Genomic DNA, 17,723 nt, shown 5'->3' with positions numbered 1-17,723 from the left:
ATCTTTTCTTTTATTGATGTGATATGTCACATTGATTGATTTGCGAATGTTGAACCAGTCCTGTAACCCNGGGCATGAGCACTGGGTGTTATATGGAAACCAACTTGACAGTAAACTATTTGTAAGAAAAAACAAACAAACAAACAAACAAATAAATAAATAAATAAATAAATAAAAAACAATTGGAAGTCAATACCTTGTTTTCTTGACTGGAGCTTCTAATTGCAAAATTCCCATTAATATTTTATTATATTTAGTAAATTCTGTTTTTTAATACTTTTTCCTATGATTTATTTGACATAACCCTATTATTATGGAATATGTTGGAATAATTGATGTTCAATAAATGAAAAACGTAGAAGTCAGAAATAACATTAAAATTCAGGAGAGTTAATAAATATGGGTAACTTTTTTATTTCCAGTTACATTTTTAAATGTAAATGTCAGTGGCCTCATTGCTTGTTCTAGAGATCAGCATAATGCTAAACTACTGTTGAGAAAATTCCAGAACTGCATAAGATCTTGGACATCATCATATAAATTAGATTGAAAGTTGTATAACAGTAGATATCTAAGGACCAAAATTGTTACTGCTCCATTGCTCTTTATATTTATTCATAAAGATTTGAAACTCAGTCTCTTGAGTTTACACCAATGTTTTAAAATTTTGATTTTGGATTTTAGGACTATATTTGATCATCATAGGTAACAAGAAAAATCACCTGTTGGTCATATTTTCTTTGCATGTTAAGTATTTAGGTTAATTATTCAAATAGACCAATGGCTCTCTACTTTTTCTCCCTCTTAAACTGGTTTTTAAGTCAACTATACTTCTCACACATTGAATTAAGCAGAACAACAAGAAATAAGATAATGGAAATTCTAAGTATATGTACATTCTCAAAATTCATTGAAATCCTAAAGAAATTTTATGCATTTATTATTCACTATCTTTCTCTTGAGAAGTTACTGTCATGATTTTTCGTTTGTCTTTCATCATTTCACTCATATATTTCATCATTTTTCACTCATATAAACTTCCTCAGTAGCATATATATATATACATATATATATATAAATATAGTGACAAGAGAGTGATTTTAGCATTGAATCTGCATGAACAAAGACAATAAATCACACTCTTGTATTCCTAAAATGTTTTATATTTATATACTATATTCAAACCAAGTCAACTTATATTTAAAAAGGAGAATTGTTGGGTGAAATTTCAACTAGCAATTATGCATTTTTAATTAACTGATTAAGCCTAAAATTTCTTTCTTTCATTAATGAGAGACTGATTATTTAGAATAAATTTTATTTTCTAGAAGAAACAATAAACCAGATTTTGTGTGCTCATTAAGATAATTTGTTTTAATCTCCTTTCAGTTTTCTCTTTGAAGATGGTGAAAGCTTCGGGCAAGGTCGAGATAGAAGCTCACTGTTAGATGACACCACTGTGACATTGTCATTATGCCAGCTACGAAATGTAAGAACGGTGTTTTGACAAATCTATCTCAGATGTATTTTTAATAAAACCTTACACATGACTCCTTGAATTCCTCCCTAATCTCATAAAATATGTCAGAATTTCTTTAAGGTATATGCCCAGGAGTGACATTTTTGGGAAATAGGGTCTGTACATCTTCAGCTTTATATGTGTTGTTCACAAAAGTACTTGTATCTGTTTATCTTTTTACCATCATTGGATAAGATTTCTCATTTCCCATATACTTGGTAACACATAGTATTACCAAATTTTTAAAAAATTATTGTTCTAGGGGTGCCTGGGTGACTCAGTTGGTTAAGTGTACGACTCTTGATTTCAGCTCAGGTCATGATCTCACATTCATGAAATCAAGCCCCACATCAGCCTCTGCACTGACAGTGCAGAGCCCGCTTGGGATTCTCTCTGTCCCCGCCACGTCTCTCAAAATAAACAAACATTTTTTTAAAAATCATTGTTCTAAAGGTGTAGAATAGTAAATTGCATTCAGAGTAATTTTAATTCCCCAATTTAATGCAGTTATGAGTCTCTTCATATTTCTTGGTATCCTGCTTACCTCTTCTATACATTACTAGTTCATACCTTTTGTCACTTTTTCTACTGAGTGATTTCTTACTGATTTGAGGCCTTTGAAAAATATATTCCAAATATGGAGTTTTTGTTGGCTATATGTAGTGCATATATCTTCCTTTAACTTGTGACGGTGTTTTTTTAAGGAATATGATGTTTTTAGATGTGAATTTTTTTTGGTATTTATCCTCCTTGATGTTTAAGTTTCCTGGATCTTTGTTATTTGATGTCTTTAATTTAAAAAATTTCTGTCATTATTTCAAATATTTCTTTGGTTTCTTCCTTTCTCTTTCTTCTGATGTTTCTATAACATGTAGGTTACATCTTTTGATTCTTTATTAGAATTTTTACCTCTATGCTTATATTACCCACCTGTTCTTACATGTTGTCCACTTTTTTCCTTAGAGTCTTTAGCATATTAATCATAGTTATTTTAAATTCATGGCCTGATAATTCCGACTCTCTGCACATAGCAGAAGCTGGTTCTGATACTTGCTTTATTTCTTCATAAGGTCTTGTTCACATTGTAGCATGCCCTGTGATTTTTTTGTTGAAACCCTGGCATGATTTACCACTGAAAGAGACTGTGGTATATAGGCCTTTAGCTCTAGATATCATGTTTGTTTAGCTGTTTACTATGTGTGTAGCTTTTTTGTCAGAGTCTAAAATTTCCTCAGCTACCCTTGTTCTTATTCCACCCGGTGTCTAGGTTTCCCTAAAGACTTTTTAAAATAGGGTCTGAGGCCTTTTATTTCAGCTGGAATTCCCTTTTAGATAAGAGGTCTACTGACATGGAGGGAATGAAGGGAAGAGAAAGAGTTCTATAATCATATGATTAGGTCTCAGCCTTTTAGTGAACCTGTGTTTCTGGGCTGTGACCCTCATATACACTTCTCAGCTTCCTTCCTTACCTTATTAGGAGAGACAAGGTGGTTACAGGGAGTTAGAATTATGTATTCCTTCCTACATCAGTGACTGGAGTTGGTTAAAGTTGGATATCCCCAACCTTCACAGTTCTTTCTTTACTTGAATATAGCAGAGTCTCCTCTAGTCTGGCTGCCTGTTAATCAGGTGCCCAAGTCTTTGTCCCATTTTGCTCTAAAACCCCAGGTCACAATTATCAATACACTTTATTGTTAGCTTATATCCTTCCTCTCTAAGCCCAGTTTTGGGTCTATCACTGCATTTTCCTTACATTTTTAGGCTTTTCCTGTCATTTTGTATATTGCATATTATGTAGTAGGAGAGAATTAGAATGTCTTATTTGCCATGATGCAATGAATAGAAAATTTAAATATATAATTATTGCTACTTGATACACTAAACTTATCTCTTTAAAGAGAAAGAATATATATAATGGATTAAGTAAGTAGCAGTACAAAGCAACAGATAATAAACTACATCCAAATATATTTTTTTGGCTGACTTGATTTTATTCTTAACTTGTCTCTTTTTTTTCTTTTCAAATTTTTATTTAAATTCTAGTTTGTTAACATATACAGTAATATTGGTTTCAGGAGTAGAAGTTCATGATTCATCACTTATATACAACATCCAGTGCTCATCATCACAAATGCTTCCTTAATGCCCATCACCTGTCTAGCCCATCTCCCCACCCACCTCCCTCCATCAACCCTCAGTTTGTTCTCTGTCATTAAGAGTTTCTTATGGTTTGCTTCTCTCCCTCTCTTTTTTTCCCCTTCCCATATATTCTTCTGCTTTGTTTCTTAAATTCTTATGAGTAAAATTATATGATATTTGTCTTTCTCTGATGAACTTATTTCACTTAGCATAATGCACTCTAGCTCCATCCAGACCATTGCAGATGGCAAGATTTCATTCTTTTGAATGGCTGAGTAATATTCCATTGTATATATTGTTTCTTTAACTTAAATATAACCCAAAGTAGGGGCACCTGGGTGGCACAGCTGGCTAAGCATCTGACTTCAGCTCAGGTCATGATATCACAGTTTATGCATTCGAGCCCCACATCAGGCTCCGTGCTGACAGCTCAGAGCCTGGAATCTACTTCGGATTCTCTGTCTCCTCTCTCTCTACCCCTCTCCTGCTCATTCTGTCTCTTTCTTTCTCAAAAATAACTAAACATTAAAAAATTTTTACAGTAAATATAACCCAAACTGTATAAACCTAAGTTAAATGAATATAAGCCTTCAATTTTACTTTCTCATTTCCCTTATATTTCCTCTTTTGAAATTTAAAATACTTTTTTCTATAATTATTAAGCAAAAAAAGAGAGAGAGAGAGAAAGCCACATTTGGGTTGAGCTGCAGGTGTCCACAAGGTTCTCTGAGTTCTCTTCCAAGTGTGTCTGCAATTCAAAATGTCACCCCCACCCCCCAAAGTAAGCCCTCCACTCCCAGTAACCCCTGAGTCTTCTTTGATGTGGACATCAGAGGACGCTGAGTTGGTTGAATTGTCTTAGAATTGTTTGCAGATGTTGTACCCAAAACTGTAGAAAGTTTCTGTGCATTGCATTTGGGAGAAAAAGGCATTGGACCCACCACTAGGAAACCTCTCCATTTCAAAGGATGCCATTTCCATCAGATTATTAAGAAATTTATGATTCAGGGCAGACACTTCTCAAAACAAAATGGAACAGGTGGAGAAAGTATTGATGGTGGAAAATTTGAGGATGAAAATTTCTCTTACAAACTTAACCAGGAAGGTTTATTGAGGATGGCAAATGCAGGCTGCGATACAAACGGTTCTCAGTTTTTACCACAACAGATCCCACTCCTCGTTTGGAAGGAACATGTGGTATTTGGCTGAGTAATTAAAGAAATGGGTGTGACAAGGATACTGGAAAATGTAGAAGCAAAAGGTGAAAAACCTTCCAAATTGTGTGTCATTATAGAATGTGGGGAATTGAAGGAGGGGGATGATTGGGGCATATTCCCAACAGATGGTTCGAGTGACAGTCATCCAAATTTCCCTGAGAATGCAGATAGAGATTTAAAAGATGTAGATAAAATTTTACTAATAATAGAAAACATAAAAAAATATTAGAAATACTTTTTTCAAATCCCAGAACTGGGAGATGGCCATTAAGAAAATATAAAAGTTTTCAGATATGTTATTAGGCTGTTACTGAAAAAGCAGACAGATTGAAGCTGCAACCTATAGCTTTAAACTGCATGCCGAATATTGATGCTTATAAACTGAAGATGTCAAATCAGCAAGAAGCGATTGACAGTTACTTGGAGGCTCTTGAAATTGACCCATCAAATACCAAAGCATTGTACTGTAGAGCTCAAGGATGGCAAGGATTAAAAGAATACCATCAGGCACTTGGCTGAACTTAAGAAAGCTCAGGAGACAGCATCAGAAGATAAAGTTGTCCAGGGAGAATTGCTGAAAGTCAAACAAAAGATTAAGGCACAGAAAGATAAAGAGAGGGCAGCGTATGCAAAAATGTTTGCCTAATAATAAATTGTTTTACCTAAATATGCACTGATTGTATAAAGGCAGTAAAAAAATGTAAAGCTTTTGTCTGTTATATATGATCTCTGATGTGTTTCCTTTGATACTTCCATTTCCCATTGTTGACAGTTTAGGGATACTGAAAAGGGTTCACTCCAAATAAAGTAGTGTTACAAAAAAAATTATTTATGTTGCTGATTTTAAAAATAATATGGCGGAGCACCTGGGTGGCACAGTCAGTTGAGCGTCTGACTTCGGCTCAGGTCATGATCTCGCAGTTCGTGGATTCGAGCCCCGCATCGGGCTCTGTGCTGACAGCTCAGAGCCTGGAGCCTGTCTTCGAATTCTGTATCTCCCTCTCTCCCTGACCCTCCCCTGCTCACGCTGTCTCTCTCTCTCTCAAAAATAAATAAAAACATTAAAAAAAAAAAAAGGAACTGATGATGAGGCAGAACCGAAGTGCCTGAGGTCAGTAAAGAAAAATATAATAATAATAATAATGTGGAAAACATATAATAATTTTTACCTTATACTTTTCTGCATTTTGCTCGTCTTTTTGCTCTTAAGTACAAATTTTTAATACAAAAAAAGCAGAAGAGATACTTAAAACCTATGATTTTTTAGGACAGTATAAGCTAAACTTTAAAGCAATTTGCATATTAATAATGCAGCAAAATTTGGGAAAATCTTATTTTTCTACTTAGTATCAAAATCCATGAAAGAGATACCTTAAGTTTAGAGGCACATCAGAACTGAGAAAAAAGCCAGGCATAAATTCATTGTTTGCTAGGTTCTCAGTTGTGGGTAAATGATTTTTCTTTGGCTTTTAAAAATTCTGAGAATAACTCACATGGGTGAGTGCACAGTATCTAATCAATGCAAGATCAATACTGCCTACACACAGAGCTTGAACTTCTGTGTCAGTCCCCACAGGAGCAGGTACTCTGCCTTCAAGTTGGAAGTTGAACTGAAGAGCAGAGGAGCAGGATAGATGGCATTAACTTTAATCACCCTACTTAGGATGTGTCTAAGATTTTACTTTACTACTGTCTGCCTTCTTATGTTTTTGAAGAATATCTATAATCCTGGCAATGTTATTTGGAGTAACAGTTTTTATAATGAGTTTGTGAAAAGAAATAAGAAAATTGAACTTTGTCAGTTGATTTACCGGCTATTTGAATCATGCATGTTCAAAGAATGATGTAAGAAATTTCTTTGAATCCTTTTTATTAGCACCTTTGTCTTACTTTGTGTTAAAGTCAAAGCAAAAATAAATCTGACTTCAGTTTTAAATTAAGGTATATGTGTTAAAAAGTACCTTGTTTACATAATCTTCCTATGATTTAAAAATGTATCCATTTATTCAGCTTTATACTAATTTTAGGAATTCTGCATTGTGTTTGGAAAACTGTCATAATCTGTGTCTAACATTTATAAGAAATACTTGAGGTAAAAAACCAAAAAACAAAGAATATTTTTCACAGCTTAACTCCCTGGAGGCCTAGTATAGTTGCATGTTTATGATAGGAATGAATTTTAGATTCTATTTTATAGGGGTTTTTTGATACCTTTATAAATATATAATTTTACATATTTTTAAAAATAGAGTAGTGTTTGTGTCTCAGATCTTAAATATCATAAATATTTTCTCTTTAAATTCAGAGATTAAAAGATGTTGGTGGAGAAGCATTTTACCCACTACTTGAAGATGAGTGAGTAAATATATTTTCTTTTACCATTATCCTTCTTTTCTGTTTATATTAAATTGATAAGCTTGCACATTTTCTTTGAAAATTATTTCCTAAATAGAGTACAAAAATGTGGTGTTTTGTTTTTTTTAAGTTTTATAACTTTGGTCAGTTTTTCTCCTTTTGTTTCTCTTTTATAGCCAGTCTAGTTTACCTCATTCAAACAGCAATAATGAGTTGTCTGCAGCTGCCACTCTCCCTTTAATCATCCGAGAGAGGGACACGGAGTACCAACTAAACAGAATCATTCTCTTTGACAGGCTACTAAAGGTAGGTATTCGAAAGTGTGAAGTGCCCATATACCATATTTAGTTTTTATTTCATTGATAACTCTTAGGGAATCTCAAGGTCATGAGAACATTAATTCTTATAGCCTATCTTATATGATTGACTTTAATAATAAAAATGATTCATGTTTATAGTAAATAAAATTAAAAGGTAATACAAGATGAAGGCATCTATGCAAAACCATATTAAACAAAAGATTATTATTCTTGCTCTTTAAAGAACACTTAAACAGGAAAAAGGACTATCATTGAAACAGAGAAATGGATAAAAAAAAAAGAAATAGAAATATTAGTCAGCAGGGACACCTGGTGGCTCAGTCGGGTGGGCAGCCAACTTCGGCTCAGGTCTTGATCTCACTGTTAGTGGGTTCGAGCCCTGCGTCGGGCTCTGGGCTGACAGCTTGGAGCCTGGGGCCTGCTTCAGATTCTGTGTCTCCTCTTTCTGCCCTTCCCTTGCTCATGATCTGTCTCTCTGTCTCAAAAATAAATAAACATTGAAAAAAAGAAGAAATAGTAGTCAGTAAATCTATTCAAAATATGTATCCTAACTAGGAATGAAAAAAATGACCTTTTTTTTTCATGTTGAATTAGCAAAGTGAGCAAATGTATATTGAAATTGGAACTCTCATTCTTTTGGACGAAGTGTTAAGTTGGTTGAAACATTCTATAAATCTATTTTAAATTATGTATTAAGAGCCTAACAACATCCATACCCAGTGTCCTATTAATTCTCTTCTAGAAATGCCTCCTAAAGCACAAATTTATAAAAAGACAAATTTCTATGTAAGCTTATAGAAGTAGCTTTAATAATAACTTGATTTATTGAATACTTTGCATATCACTAGATATTTTACAAGTGCCTTATACATTATTTAATTCATCTGAGACTGGTAATATTCTCCATAAGAGTCATTCATAATTCTTCCAGAGCATAAAACAGAGAGGAATGATTAAAAACAGGAGATTCAGCTCCTCTCTTCGATTATTTTATATAAGGTTTACAGAGGATAGGGAACTATTCCATTACTAACTTATATGTATTAATAACACCAGGCAAAATAATTTCAGATACTTGGAGGTCACTTTTAACTCTGTTGTTGGTATATTCAGAACTGTTTAGATTAAAAGATGGCACTTGATTACTTGAGATATTTTTCATATCTATTTTTATCTATAGGCTTATCCATATAAAAAAAATCAAATCTGGAAAGAAGCACGAGTTGACATTCCTCCTCTTATGAGAGGTTTAACCTGGGCTGCCCTTCTGGGAGTTGAGGTAAGAAAGAAAAGAAGTTAGAAGTTGGTCAATAATATCAGGAAAGAAGGAAGATGGAAAGTGCTTTACAAATATTTATATTCCGTGTTGTTAGAAAATTATATAGTAAAATTTGAGTATTAAGATTATTTGGCAATTTTTAGTGAAAAGAGTAGAGGAAAAGAATAGACTAGATAGAATAGAAAAATATAATTGAAGCCTTGTTACATTTATACTATTTAATAGTTAATTTAATAAAGGTAAAGACATTATCTTGATTATTCATTTTAAAATCAGAATATTTAAAATATGTATCATTTAGAAGTATATTGTCCTTATGAATATGTTCATTTACAAATAGGATTGCCTATTTATAGGTTGTTCTAAGATGGGAGAAATCTTCTACTCCAATTTCAACCTTGTCAAAAATCATTAATATAATTTAGTGCCTTTTGGTATATCTATCTTACCAGAACCATGCTGCCAAGAGAAATAGCTTTTTTGTCTTCTATAATACCTTATATATGGCAGTGAGAAAAAGAGAGATGTCACATTATTAGGTGACTTTCAGTACTAATAGAGATTTTGGTGACAGCAATCTTGATAATGGTCAAATCATTGCCAAATTTTTTCATTTCCTATCAATTTCATTGTCATCCTACCTTCCTATATTCTGTTATAGATATCTTATGGATATCTATCACCTATTTTTTTGTGTGTGAGTTCTCCCAAGTATTTTTAAGCCTTTTAACTCTCCGTTGAAAGAATTCCTTTCTTTATTCCTGATTTTTTTGGTGAAAGTCTATAAATATCTTTGAGTTTGGTTGGTTGTTTTATGAGAATACCTGTTGTTCCATACCATATGATAATAATTAGAACTGTCAAACCATATAATGCTAAAGTTCAAGGTGACTTCCAAGGTCAAGTTGTCCAAATGTCTCATAAGATAGATGTGCCACAGATGTTGATACAGCCTATAATATCAGAGTTTGAACCCCAAATTCGTAGCTCTCTCTCTACCATTATAGTAAGCCAGAGAATTAAGAATTGTTCTATATTTGATTGTGTAGAACATGATCAAAATTTAAAGTGGTTTTTTTCAACTATTCTTCTGTAGTGGTATAAATGGAAAATGCAAATGATCTCTTTAATCCCTAAATGGTTCCATTAAGGATTCCACATGTTATTTCATTCTTTAATTTATCCAAAACCTCTTCCTTCTAGTGCTGAACTCCTTTAAACAGTTTTATTTTTGCTTTCATTTTCAACTTTAACAGGAAAATTTCTCAAGGGATGACTACCCCCTCTTTTTTTTTTTTTTTTAATTTCTTCATGAAACTTACTATGTGTGAGATAACAATGAATAGAACATTAAGGCTGTGTTGTGATGTGGAGACTGGAAGAACAGCTAAGCATTCTCATTAGCTGAGTGACTTACGTATTTGTCATCCTGTGTGTATAATTCCAGTGTCTGCCTTAGCAAAGTAGCATATTAACAGAGACGTTCAACACAGAATGTCACAGATGTAGAGAATTTTTCTAACACAATGCTTTGGGTTTGAATACACATATCTATAATTGGGTGTGTTTTCAAAGAAAGATGTTTATAAGAACTGTATTTTGCCTAAGTTAATAATTTATTAAGGATATGATGAATTAATATATCTTCTCTTATTTTTTGCAGGGGGCTATTCATGCCAAGTACGATGCAATTGATAAAGACACTCCAATTCCTACAGACAGACAAGTATGATTTAGATTTTCTTAAACAAACTAAGATAATTCTGTCAAATCTTTAAATTTTAGAAAGACAGGAGAAATTTTCTTGATTATGAATAATCACCAGGCATTATATGCATGTGGTGTTAGAGTAAGCATAGCTCTCACTATACTCACAAGTTAGCGAGTTAGAACTGTTCCTTAAAGGAATTTAAATTACTTAACTTTTCCTAATAATTGTTATTTATTTATCTTTTTTTTTTTTAATTTTAGAGAGAGAGAGCACAAGCAGGGAGAGAGGCAAAGGGAGAGAGACAGAGAGAATCTGAAGCAGGTTTCATGCTCAGTGCAGAGCCTGATGTGGGTCTCAATCCCACAACCCTGGGATCATGACCTGAGCCAAAATCAAGATTTGGATGCTTAACTGACTGAGCCACCTAGGAGCCCCAATAATTGTACTATTTTATCTGAAGAATTAGCCCTTTATTTAGAGCAGCTTATCAAGGAAGGTTTTTTGAAAACTATATTAATATGTACCTTTTCGGTTTTTCCAGAAGACTAATAAAAAATTTAAAAACTTCAGAAACCAGGATTATGTAGATGGTCTGTTTTGAAATTCAAGATACAGATACCTTTTTGTTTTCTTGGATTTATTGGTGATCACTCTATTACAGTTCCACCTTATTGTTTTGCTGTTTTAGATTGAAGTGGATATTCCTCGGTGTCATCAGTACGATGAGCTGCTATCGTCACCTGAAGGTCATGCAAAATTTAGGCGTGTATTAAAAGCCTGGGTCGTGTCTCATCCTGATCTTGTGTATTGGCAAGGTAACTGTTTTTCTTCCAATTATTAAGACTCTTTTTGAAGTACTAAGAGCATGTTGTATGACTGACAATTTAAAAAATTAAAACAAGGGGTGCCTGGGTGGCTCAGTTGGTTAAACGTCCGACTATGGCTCAGGTCATGATTTTGCAGTTCATGAGTTCAAGAGTAGCATCAGGCTCTGTGCTGACATCTCACAGCCTGGAGCCTGCTTCGGTTTCTGTGTCTCCCTCTCTTTCTCTGCCCCTCCCCAACTCATATTCTGTCTCCCTCTGTCAGATAGATAGATAGATAGATAGATAGATAGATAGGAAAAAATTTTTAAATATCACAATATCCTTGGCTTTGAGGAAAGTTGATATTGAAGCTATGATCCATTTTTTGAGAGAACTTTTTGTTAAACTTTGTCTAAATGCCTAAAGGATATTATTTAAATGCTAGATATTTAATGAAATAGTTTTTCCTAATGTTGAAAGGAGAGTAGGAAGAATTTTTTGGGCTATTTTGTGATCTTTGGGGATACTTTTTCTAATGCTTATACCAATAATGAGAGAATATTATACTATAAATAATTTGGAGCTAATTGATATTCTTGTCATTTAATGATTTACAACTTTGGTTTTTATCGTTATTAGGAATTAGGTAATAGGATATCATCCTAAACTGCTCATTTAATTTGTTATCTCTCCTGTTTTAAAAAACTTTAATAATCCATCTGCTTGATTTTTAGCTTTTCTCATTATTGTTTTTGTAGTCATTGACAAATTAATGAATGAGATATCCAGTTTTCCTTCCCAGTTTTATTGTTTAATTTGTTGTGAAGAACAGTAGTTTTTATATTTTATAGCTCGATTTCTGGCTGAACTTCAAATGAAGCTATTGTTTTTTCCTAGCCTTGTCCATTTTAGAGTTCCAGATCTTCCTAACAATTATAGGTAGATTTATGTACCTTCCTTCAACATGACAACATATGAACAGCATTATTATCAATAAAAGAAATATGTAATATGTTTGTATTTTACTTCACAATTTTTTAGAGAATTCCTTTCATCATCCCAGAGAATATTGTAGGACAAATCTCCATCTTCAAGATAAGGAAGGAAACATGTTTGGAGATATTAAGTGATTGCCAAGATCACACAGGGTCAGAAATGAGCCTATATTCTAAGCCTCCTATCAATTTTACATTTTTCGATTACTATATGTCTCTCTCTAACTCATAATAATGTTGATAATAATAATAATAGCTGATTTCTATTGGATATTTACTTGTATTAGTCATTATACCGGTCACAATACCCCATAATGTAATCTATTTCTGGATGGATAATACTTGTAATGCTTAATCTACATAGAAGTAATGCAGGGTACAGAATAAAATATACATATGTATATAGATATATATATATGTATATATATAGATATATGCATGTATACTGATTTATGTTTATTGAATTCTTTCCCCTAACCCCTTCCCATCAGGTCTTGATTCACTTTGTGCTCCATTCCTATATTTAAATTTCAATAATGAAGGTAAGCCTATTTATCATTTAAATAATCATTGTATGTATTATTCTAAAGTATTTTATTCAAACAGTTCTTATTGTAAGGTTTTTGCTCTCTTCCTAGTAGATACTGTAAATTTCTGTGAAATAATCTGCTAGACTCACTTTAGAGGATGTAAAGGATTAATTTATTACTAGAGTTTTAGTTGTAACCAGGTAGTGACTAGATCTAGGGAGAATCTGATTATGAATTCATCTTCTTTGGTGACCATTTAATGAAACTTTGGAGAAAATTATGACTTCTTTAGAGATTAGCTTTAGTCTATGTATACGTTCTCAACAGTTTGTAAAGAAATCAGTAGTGCTCTTGTATCTCCAAAGCTGATTATTTCAAGCATTCCTTGATGAAGACTTTTCCTCCCTCTTGAACCTATACAGCACTTTGTGTTTTTGAAAATTTATCCTGTGTAAGTTTTATGTATTAGTAATTTATAGACTAGTAGAGTAACCCTTTTTTGGTTCACAGCTTTTTAAAATGATAGCTGTTTTTGTTTTTTTTTTTAAATTTCCTGTCCCCCTCATAATTCCTCTTTTACAAGTAGGATTCTCAAACAGTATTTGTTAAATTTAGTTGACTCTAATCCCCAGTGATATAACATTTAGAGACAACTGCCCTATATAGTATGAATCTCTAGAAGTCTCAATCTCAGAATCTCTATATTTTCAAATTCTGTTTCATATCAGAATTTATAAAATCTTCAGGAATTGAGTAGACATGGCATAATCCCAGAAAACTAAAATTTCAGTATTAGAATACACTGTTCTTCAAAATCAGTACTCATTAATCTAGACCAGAGATTTGCTATGTTTAGTTAAGCAAAGTCTATTATCACATGTATCAATCCTAGAATAAGAGATCTGTGTTTGAAAGAATAATTTGTGACTAGAGTTCCTAAATCCAAAGTTCTCAGACTCTTTTGTTTGTATCCAGAAAAATAACTGGTCTTGAGGTTTGTATAGCTCATTAATAATGATCATTTGTAGAGATTTTTTAACCATAAGGTTCTGGTAACAAAAGTTTTTATCATTGTGGGATGATTGCCACACTAGTTTGAAATTAAACTTTAGTACAGTGGTTATCTTTTGTTGTCCAAAATATTTTCTGTTTTAAAGGATAGAGGGTTTCCCTGCCCTTAATTTTGTGTTTCCATCAATTATTAACATGACTCTTGTTTAATAGTAGATTCAAGGATTATGTGCTAAGTAACTGCTCATCATTTACCTCATTGATTAATTTGCTGTGTCTTTGCCTTATTCTTTCGTAGCCTTGGCTTATGCGTGTATGTCAGCTTTTATCCCCAAATACCTGTATAACTTTTTCTTGAAAGACAACTCACATGTAATACAAGGTAAGCAAAAGTCTTTCCTTGTCATTTTACAGAGAAAGTACTTATGTCAAAGGACCAATACTCAATTAAATTTATGATTGTGATCCAATAAAATATAATGATGATCTGTCACTAAAACCCATAAAGTGACAATTAGGTTTGTTTAGTCTTTCTTTCAAGACTATAAAGAATTATGGAATTTTTCTAATGACTACTATAACCAAAGACAAGTATGTTTTATAGGAAGGAAGTTGATTTTTGCTTTTAGATTAATTAGCAAAGCCATCTAACTTCAAGAGTCATATAATGTCAACTTGTGAGTATTTATGAAGCTACATATCCTAAGAGTGTATTTGTATTTTATTAATTGAGATGTGTTCCATATTTATTCATAGTTTTCCTTATTACCTTTACCAGTGATGTTTATTATAGAATTGGCAGTATACTCTTTAAGATTCCAACAAAATGAGTGTATTTAATAATACCTTGAATGATATCAAGAGATTTCAGAGGCTATACAATTCAAATAATTTGTCAAATAGTGACCAAAACAAACTGAAAAGACTAAAGGTAGAAAATATTTAGATGAGTATTTATATATCACAAAACATGAGTCCTTAATCTTCAGTTAGGCATTAAGTCAGAAATAATGCTGTTATTTTTTAAAACTAACATGAATCCATAATTATTAAGTGGACTCTCATATATGAAGGCCTGGAAATAATTTTATCCAAATATATCAGGCCTCTATTAAAGCATAGTGCCTAGCTAGATGCCTACATATTAGGAAAGATAAAAGTATTTGGAGAATCACCAACAAAGCAATTAAAACAGAACTTATAAAATGAATTGGTTAGCTCTCAGAGGACCATATTAAATAGCTTTTATTACATTGGTTTTCCTTTTTGTTCTGTATAGATTCCTATTTCAAAATATAGAAGTGATTTAACTCTAAAGAGTTTCTTTTTTCTAGTAATTATTTCTATGTTTTATATTGATAATGAATTTCCAGCTTGAAAAAGTTGATTTTTTGTGCTTTTTGACTGTAGACTTCTTTAATACACTTTAAAAGACTTATTATATAAATTAGCAAGATCTTGTTTCATACATTAAGGTAGAGAAACCATAGTGTACACAACATGAATTTGGAGGAAAGGCCCCAAATACCCTTAGTTTATTAGATTAATCAGTAATGCATTTTAACATTTAGTACTGTAATGAAAAGACTATACAATTATTTAAGGTTTATTATTGTAAGTGTTAATTTTCTCACTTATAATTTCTACAAATTTGTGTTTGAAATCTTGAATTGATAACTAATTTTAAAGCTTTTGAAAGGTATAATAAATGTTCTTTAATATTATGTGAATGTTGTGTGTATACTTTCCCAGGAAACAATAAACAAGGTGTTTATTTGTTCAGTTTTTGTACTGACCATATATGTTATATAAGAAAGAAGCAGTTTCAATTGATTTAGTCTTTGAATAAGTAATTCTTCTGCACTGACTCTGTGCCAGTCACTACTTAAGGAATAGAAGTTCTTAGGTTGATAACATTAAGTCCTTTTCCAAGGGATTTCATAGCCCAATATGGGAAATAAATGTGAAAATAACTACTTACAACTCAATGAAATAAATGTATATGCTCCTATATTAACACAAAGGATATAGTTGAGTTTATTTTGTGGTATGTTTGGTTTTATAACTGTCTTTTCTTTTTGGCAGCAAAGGGAAGAGATGGCATGTCTAGAAAGGTTTCATTAAAGAGGGGATATTTATGGATGAATTTGAAATCTGACTAGGAGTTTGCTTGGTGAAAAGAGAGAAAGATATTCTAAATTTAATTTTTTTATTTTATTTTTTAGAGAGGGAGGGCGGGAAGGAGAGAGAGACACCCTGAAGCAGACTCCAGGTTCTGTGCTGTCAGCACAGAGCCTAACATGGGGCTTGAACTCATGGAACATGAGATCATGACCTGAGCCGAAGTTGGATGCTTAACCGACTGAGCCACCCAGGCACCTTGAGAAAAAAAATTATTTTTTGTTTTTTAATGTTTTATTTATTCTGAGAGACAGAGAGAGAGAGACAGCGTGAGTAGGGGAGGGTCAGAGAGAGAGGGAGATACAGAATCTGAAACAGGCTCCAGGCTCTGAGCTAGCTGTCGGCACAGAGCCCAACGCGGGGCTCGAACCCAGGAACCGTGAGATCATGACCTGAGCCGATGTCGGACGCTTAATGGACTGAGCCACCCAGGTGCCCCAGGAGAAAAATATTCTTAAGACAGAGAATGTGGAAGAGAACTGCAGTAAAAAAGTTCCAAAATGGGTTAAAAAAACAGCGAGTAGTCAAATTTGAGGCGTGAATTCCAAAAGAGATATAAAGAAGGAGCTGAAACAGTATGCTGATTATTGGTTACTAAAGTTTATGGACGAACAGTGCCTTATTTTTCTCCCAGATGTTTATTTTAGGCTTGGAATTAGAAATATTCAGCTCTCATTTTACTGTTTTCCTTCTTGGTTTGTCCTCTCCTCCCCTTTTGTTATATGGTATTTTAAGCTTTAAACTTCAAATTAACATTGATTTTTGATTGCCATAAGTAACACATAAACACTTTTTTCCCCACAAGTTTTGGAAAAGTCCTAGATCATATTAAACCAATCAATCCAATAGCTAATTGTAGAATTGCATATTCATTTACTCATTTAATTTCCTCTACAAAAACCAAAAGTTTCTATATTCAATAGCAACTTTAAATGTTATTTGGAAAAAATATTTTTTATAATTATATACAAATAGAACTTGAAATTTTTTATTTTAAAATTTTTAATAAAATACAGTGCTTACATACTCATAATACTCTAAAATGCTTTGTGTCTTAAAGAAGAGAGAAAAATTATTTAGTCAAGAAATCCTGTTTTCCTTATTTGTTTACCATATCATATATCCTATAACGTGTTACCTGTAGACATTTTTAAGAAGTTAAAAAAATTAATTACTTTTAGCCTAAATGAATAATCTTTATTGTTTTTGGCACTATCAGATTATCTCCAGTAGTGTCACTCTTGAGTTATGAAGTATCAACACAGGAATTTTTAGAAAATAAAATACTGGTTAAACAATGCAGGGTTGGACCTCTAAATAAAGATTCCTAAAATTGCTCTTAGATTCAGAACCTTAGAGTACCAGTTGGATTTAAAAAGGTGAAGGGGTATGAAAGGGATAGATTGGTTTGAGTTTCAGAGATATTGGAAAACAGGCTTATAACTCACAGGACAGACATACTTCAGGCTATTGAAGAGGGGGGAAAAAGGCAGCTTTAGGCCAGTGAAGAGAGGCAGTCACATAATTATTAAAAATGGGAACTAATCCTTTGTGGAAAATCTAACTATACCTTAATGTCATTTTGTGTTTAAGAAAGGAACAACCCAGAAAACTGGCCTGTAAACTTTTAAACTATTCTTGGAAGTTATCCTGCTCTGTG

The 17,723-nt window shown here is 32.7% G+C and overlaps 1 protein-coding gene and 1 pseudogene across 3 annotated transcripts in view; both read left to right on the top strand.

Moving 5' to 3' along the window:
* TBCK (TBC1 domain containing kinase) overlaps window positions 1–17,723 on the top strand; it is a 190,010-nt gene that overhangs the window by 71,956 nt on the left and 100,331 nt on the right. For all 3 annotated transcript variants that reach the window (XM_077755783.1, XM_077755782.1, XM_077755784.1), the window contains 8 exons: window positions 1,390–1,489; window positions 7,181–7,230; window positions 7,407–7,536; window positions 8,731–8,829; window positions 10,493–10,555; window positions 11,229–11,355; window positions 12,833–12,883; window positions 14,181–14,264. In XM_077755783.1, the coding sequence (XP_077611909.1) occupies window positions 1,390–1,489; window positions 7,181–7,230; window positions 7,407–7,536; window positions 8,731–8,829; window positions 10,493–10,555; window positions 11,229–11,355; window positions 12,833–12,883; window positions 14,181–14,264 (704 nt within the window). The remainder of the gene's footprint in view (window positions 1–1,389; window positions 1,490–7,180; window positions 7,231–7,406; window positions 7,537–8,730; window positions 8,830–10,492; window positions 10,556–11,228; window positions 11,356–12,832; window positions 12,884–14,180; window positions 14,265–17,723) is intronic.
* On the top strand, window positions 2,909–5,521 carry LOC144224637 (peptidyl-prolyl cis-trans isomerase D pseudogene; annotated as a pseudogene).

The sequence above is a fragment of the Crocuta crocuta genome, unplaced genomic scaffold (assembly GCF_008692635.1).
Source record: "Crocuta crocuta isolate KB4526 unplaced genomic scaffold, BGI_CrCroc_1.0 scaffold92, whole genome shotgun sequence".
NCBI classification, from domain to species: Eukaryota; Metazoa; Chordata; class Mammalia; order Carnivora; family Hyaenidae; genus Crocuta; species Crocuta crocuta.
This window is presented reverse-complemented; position numbering and strand designations above follow the sequence as displayed.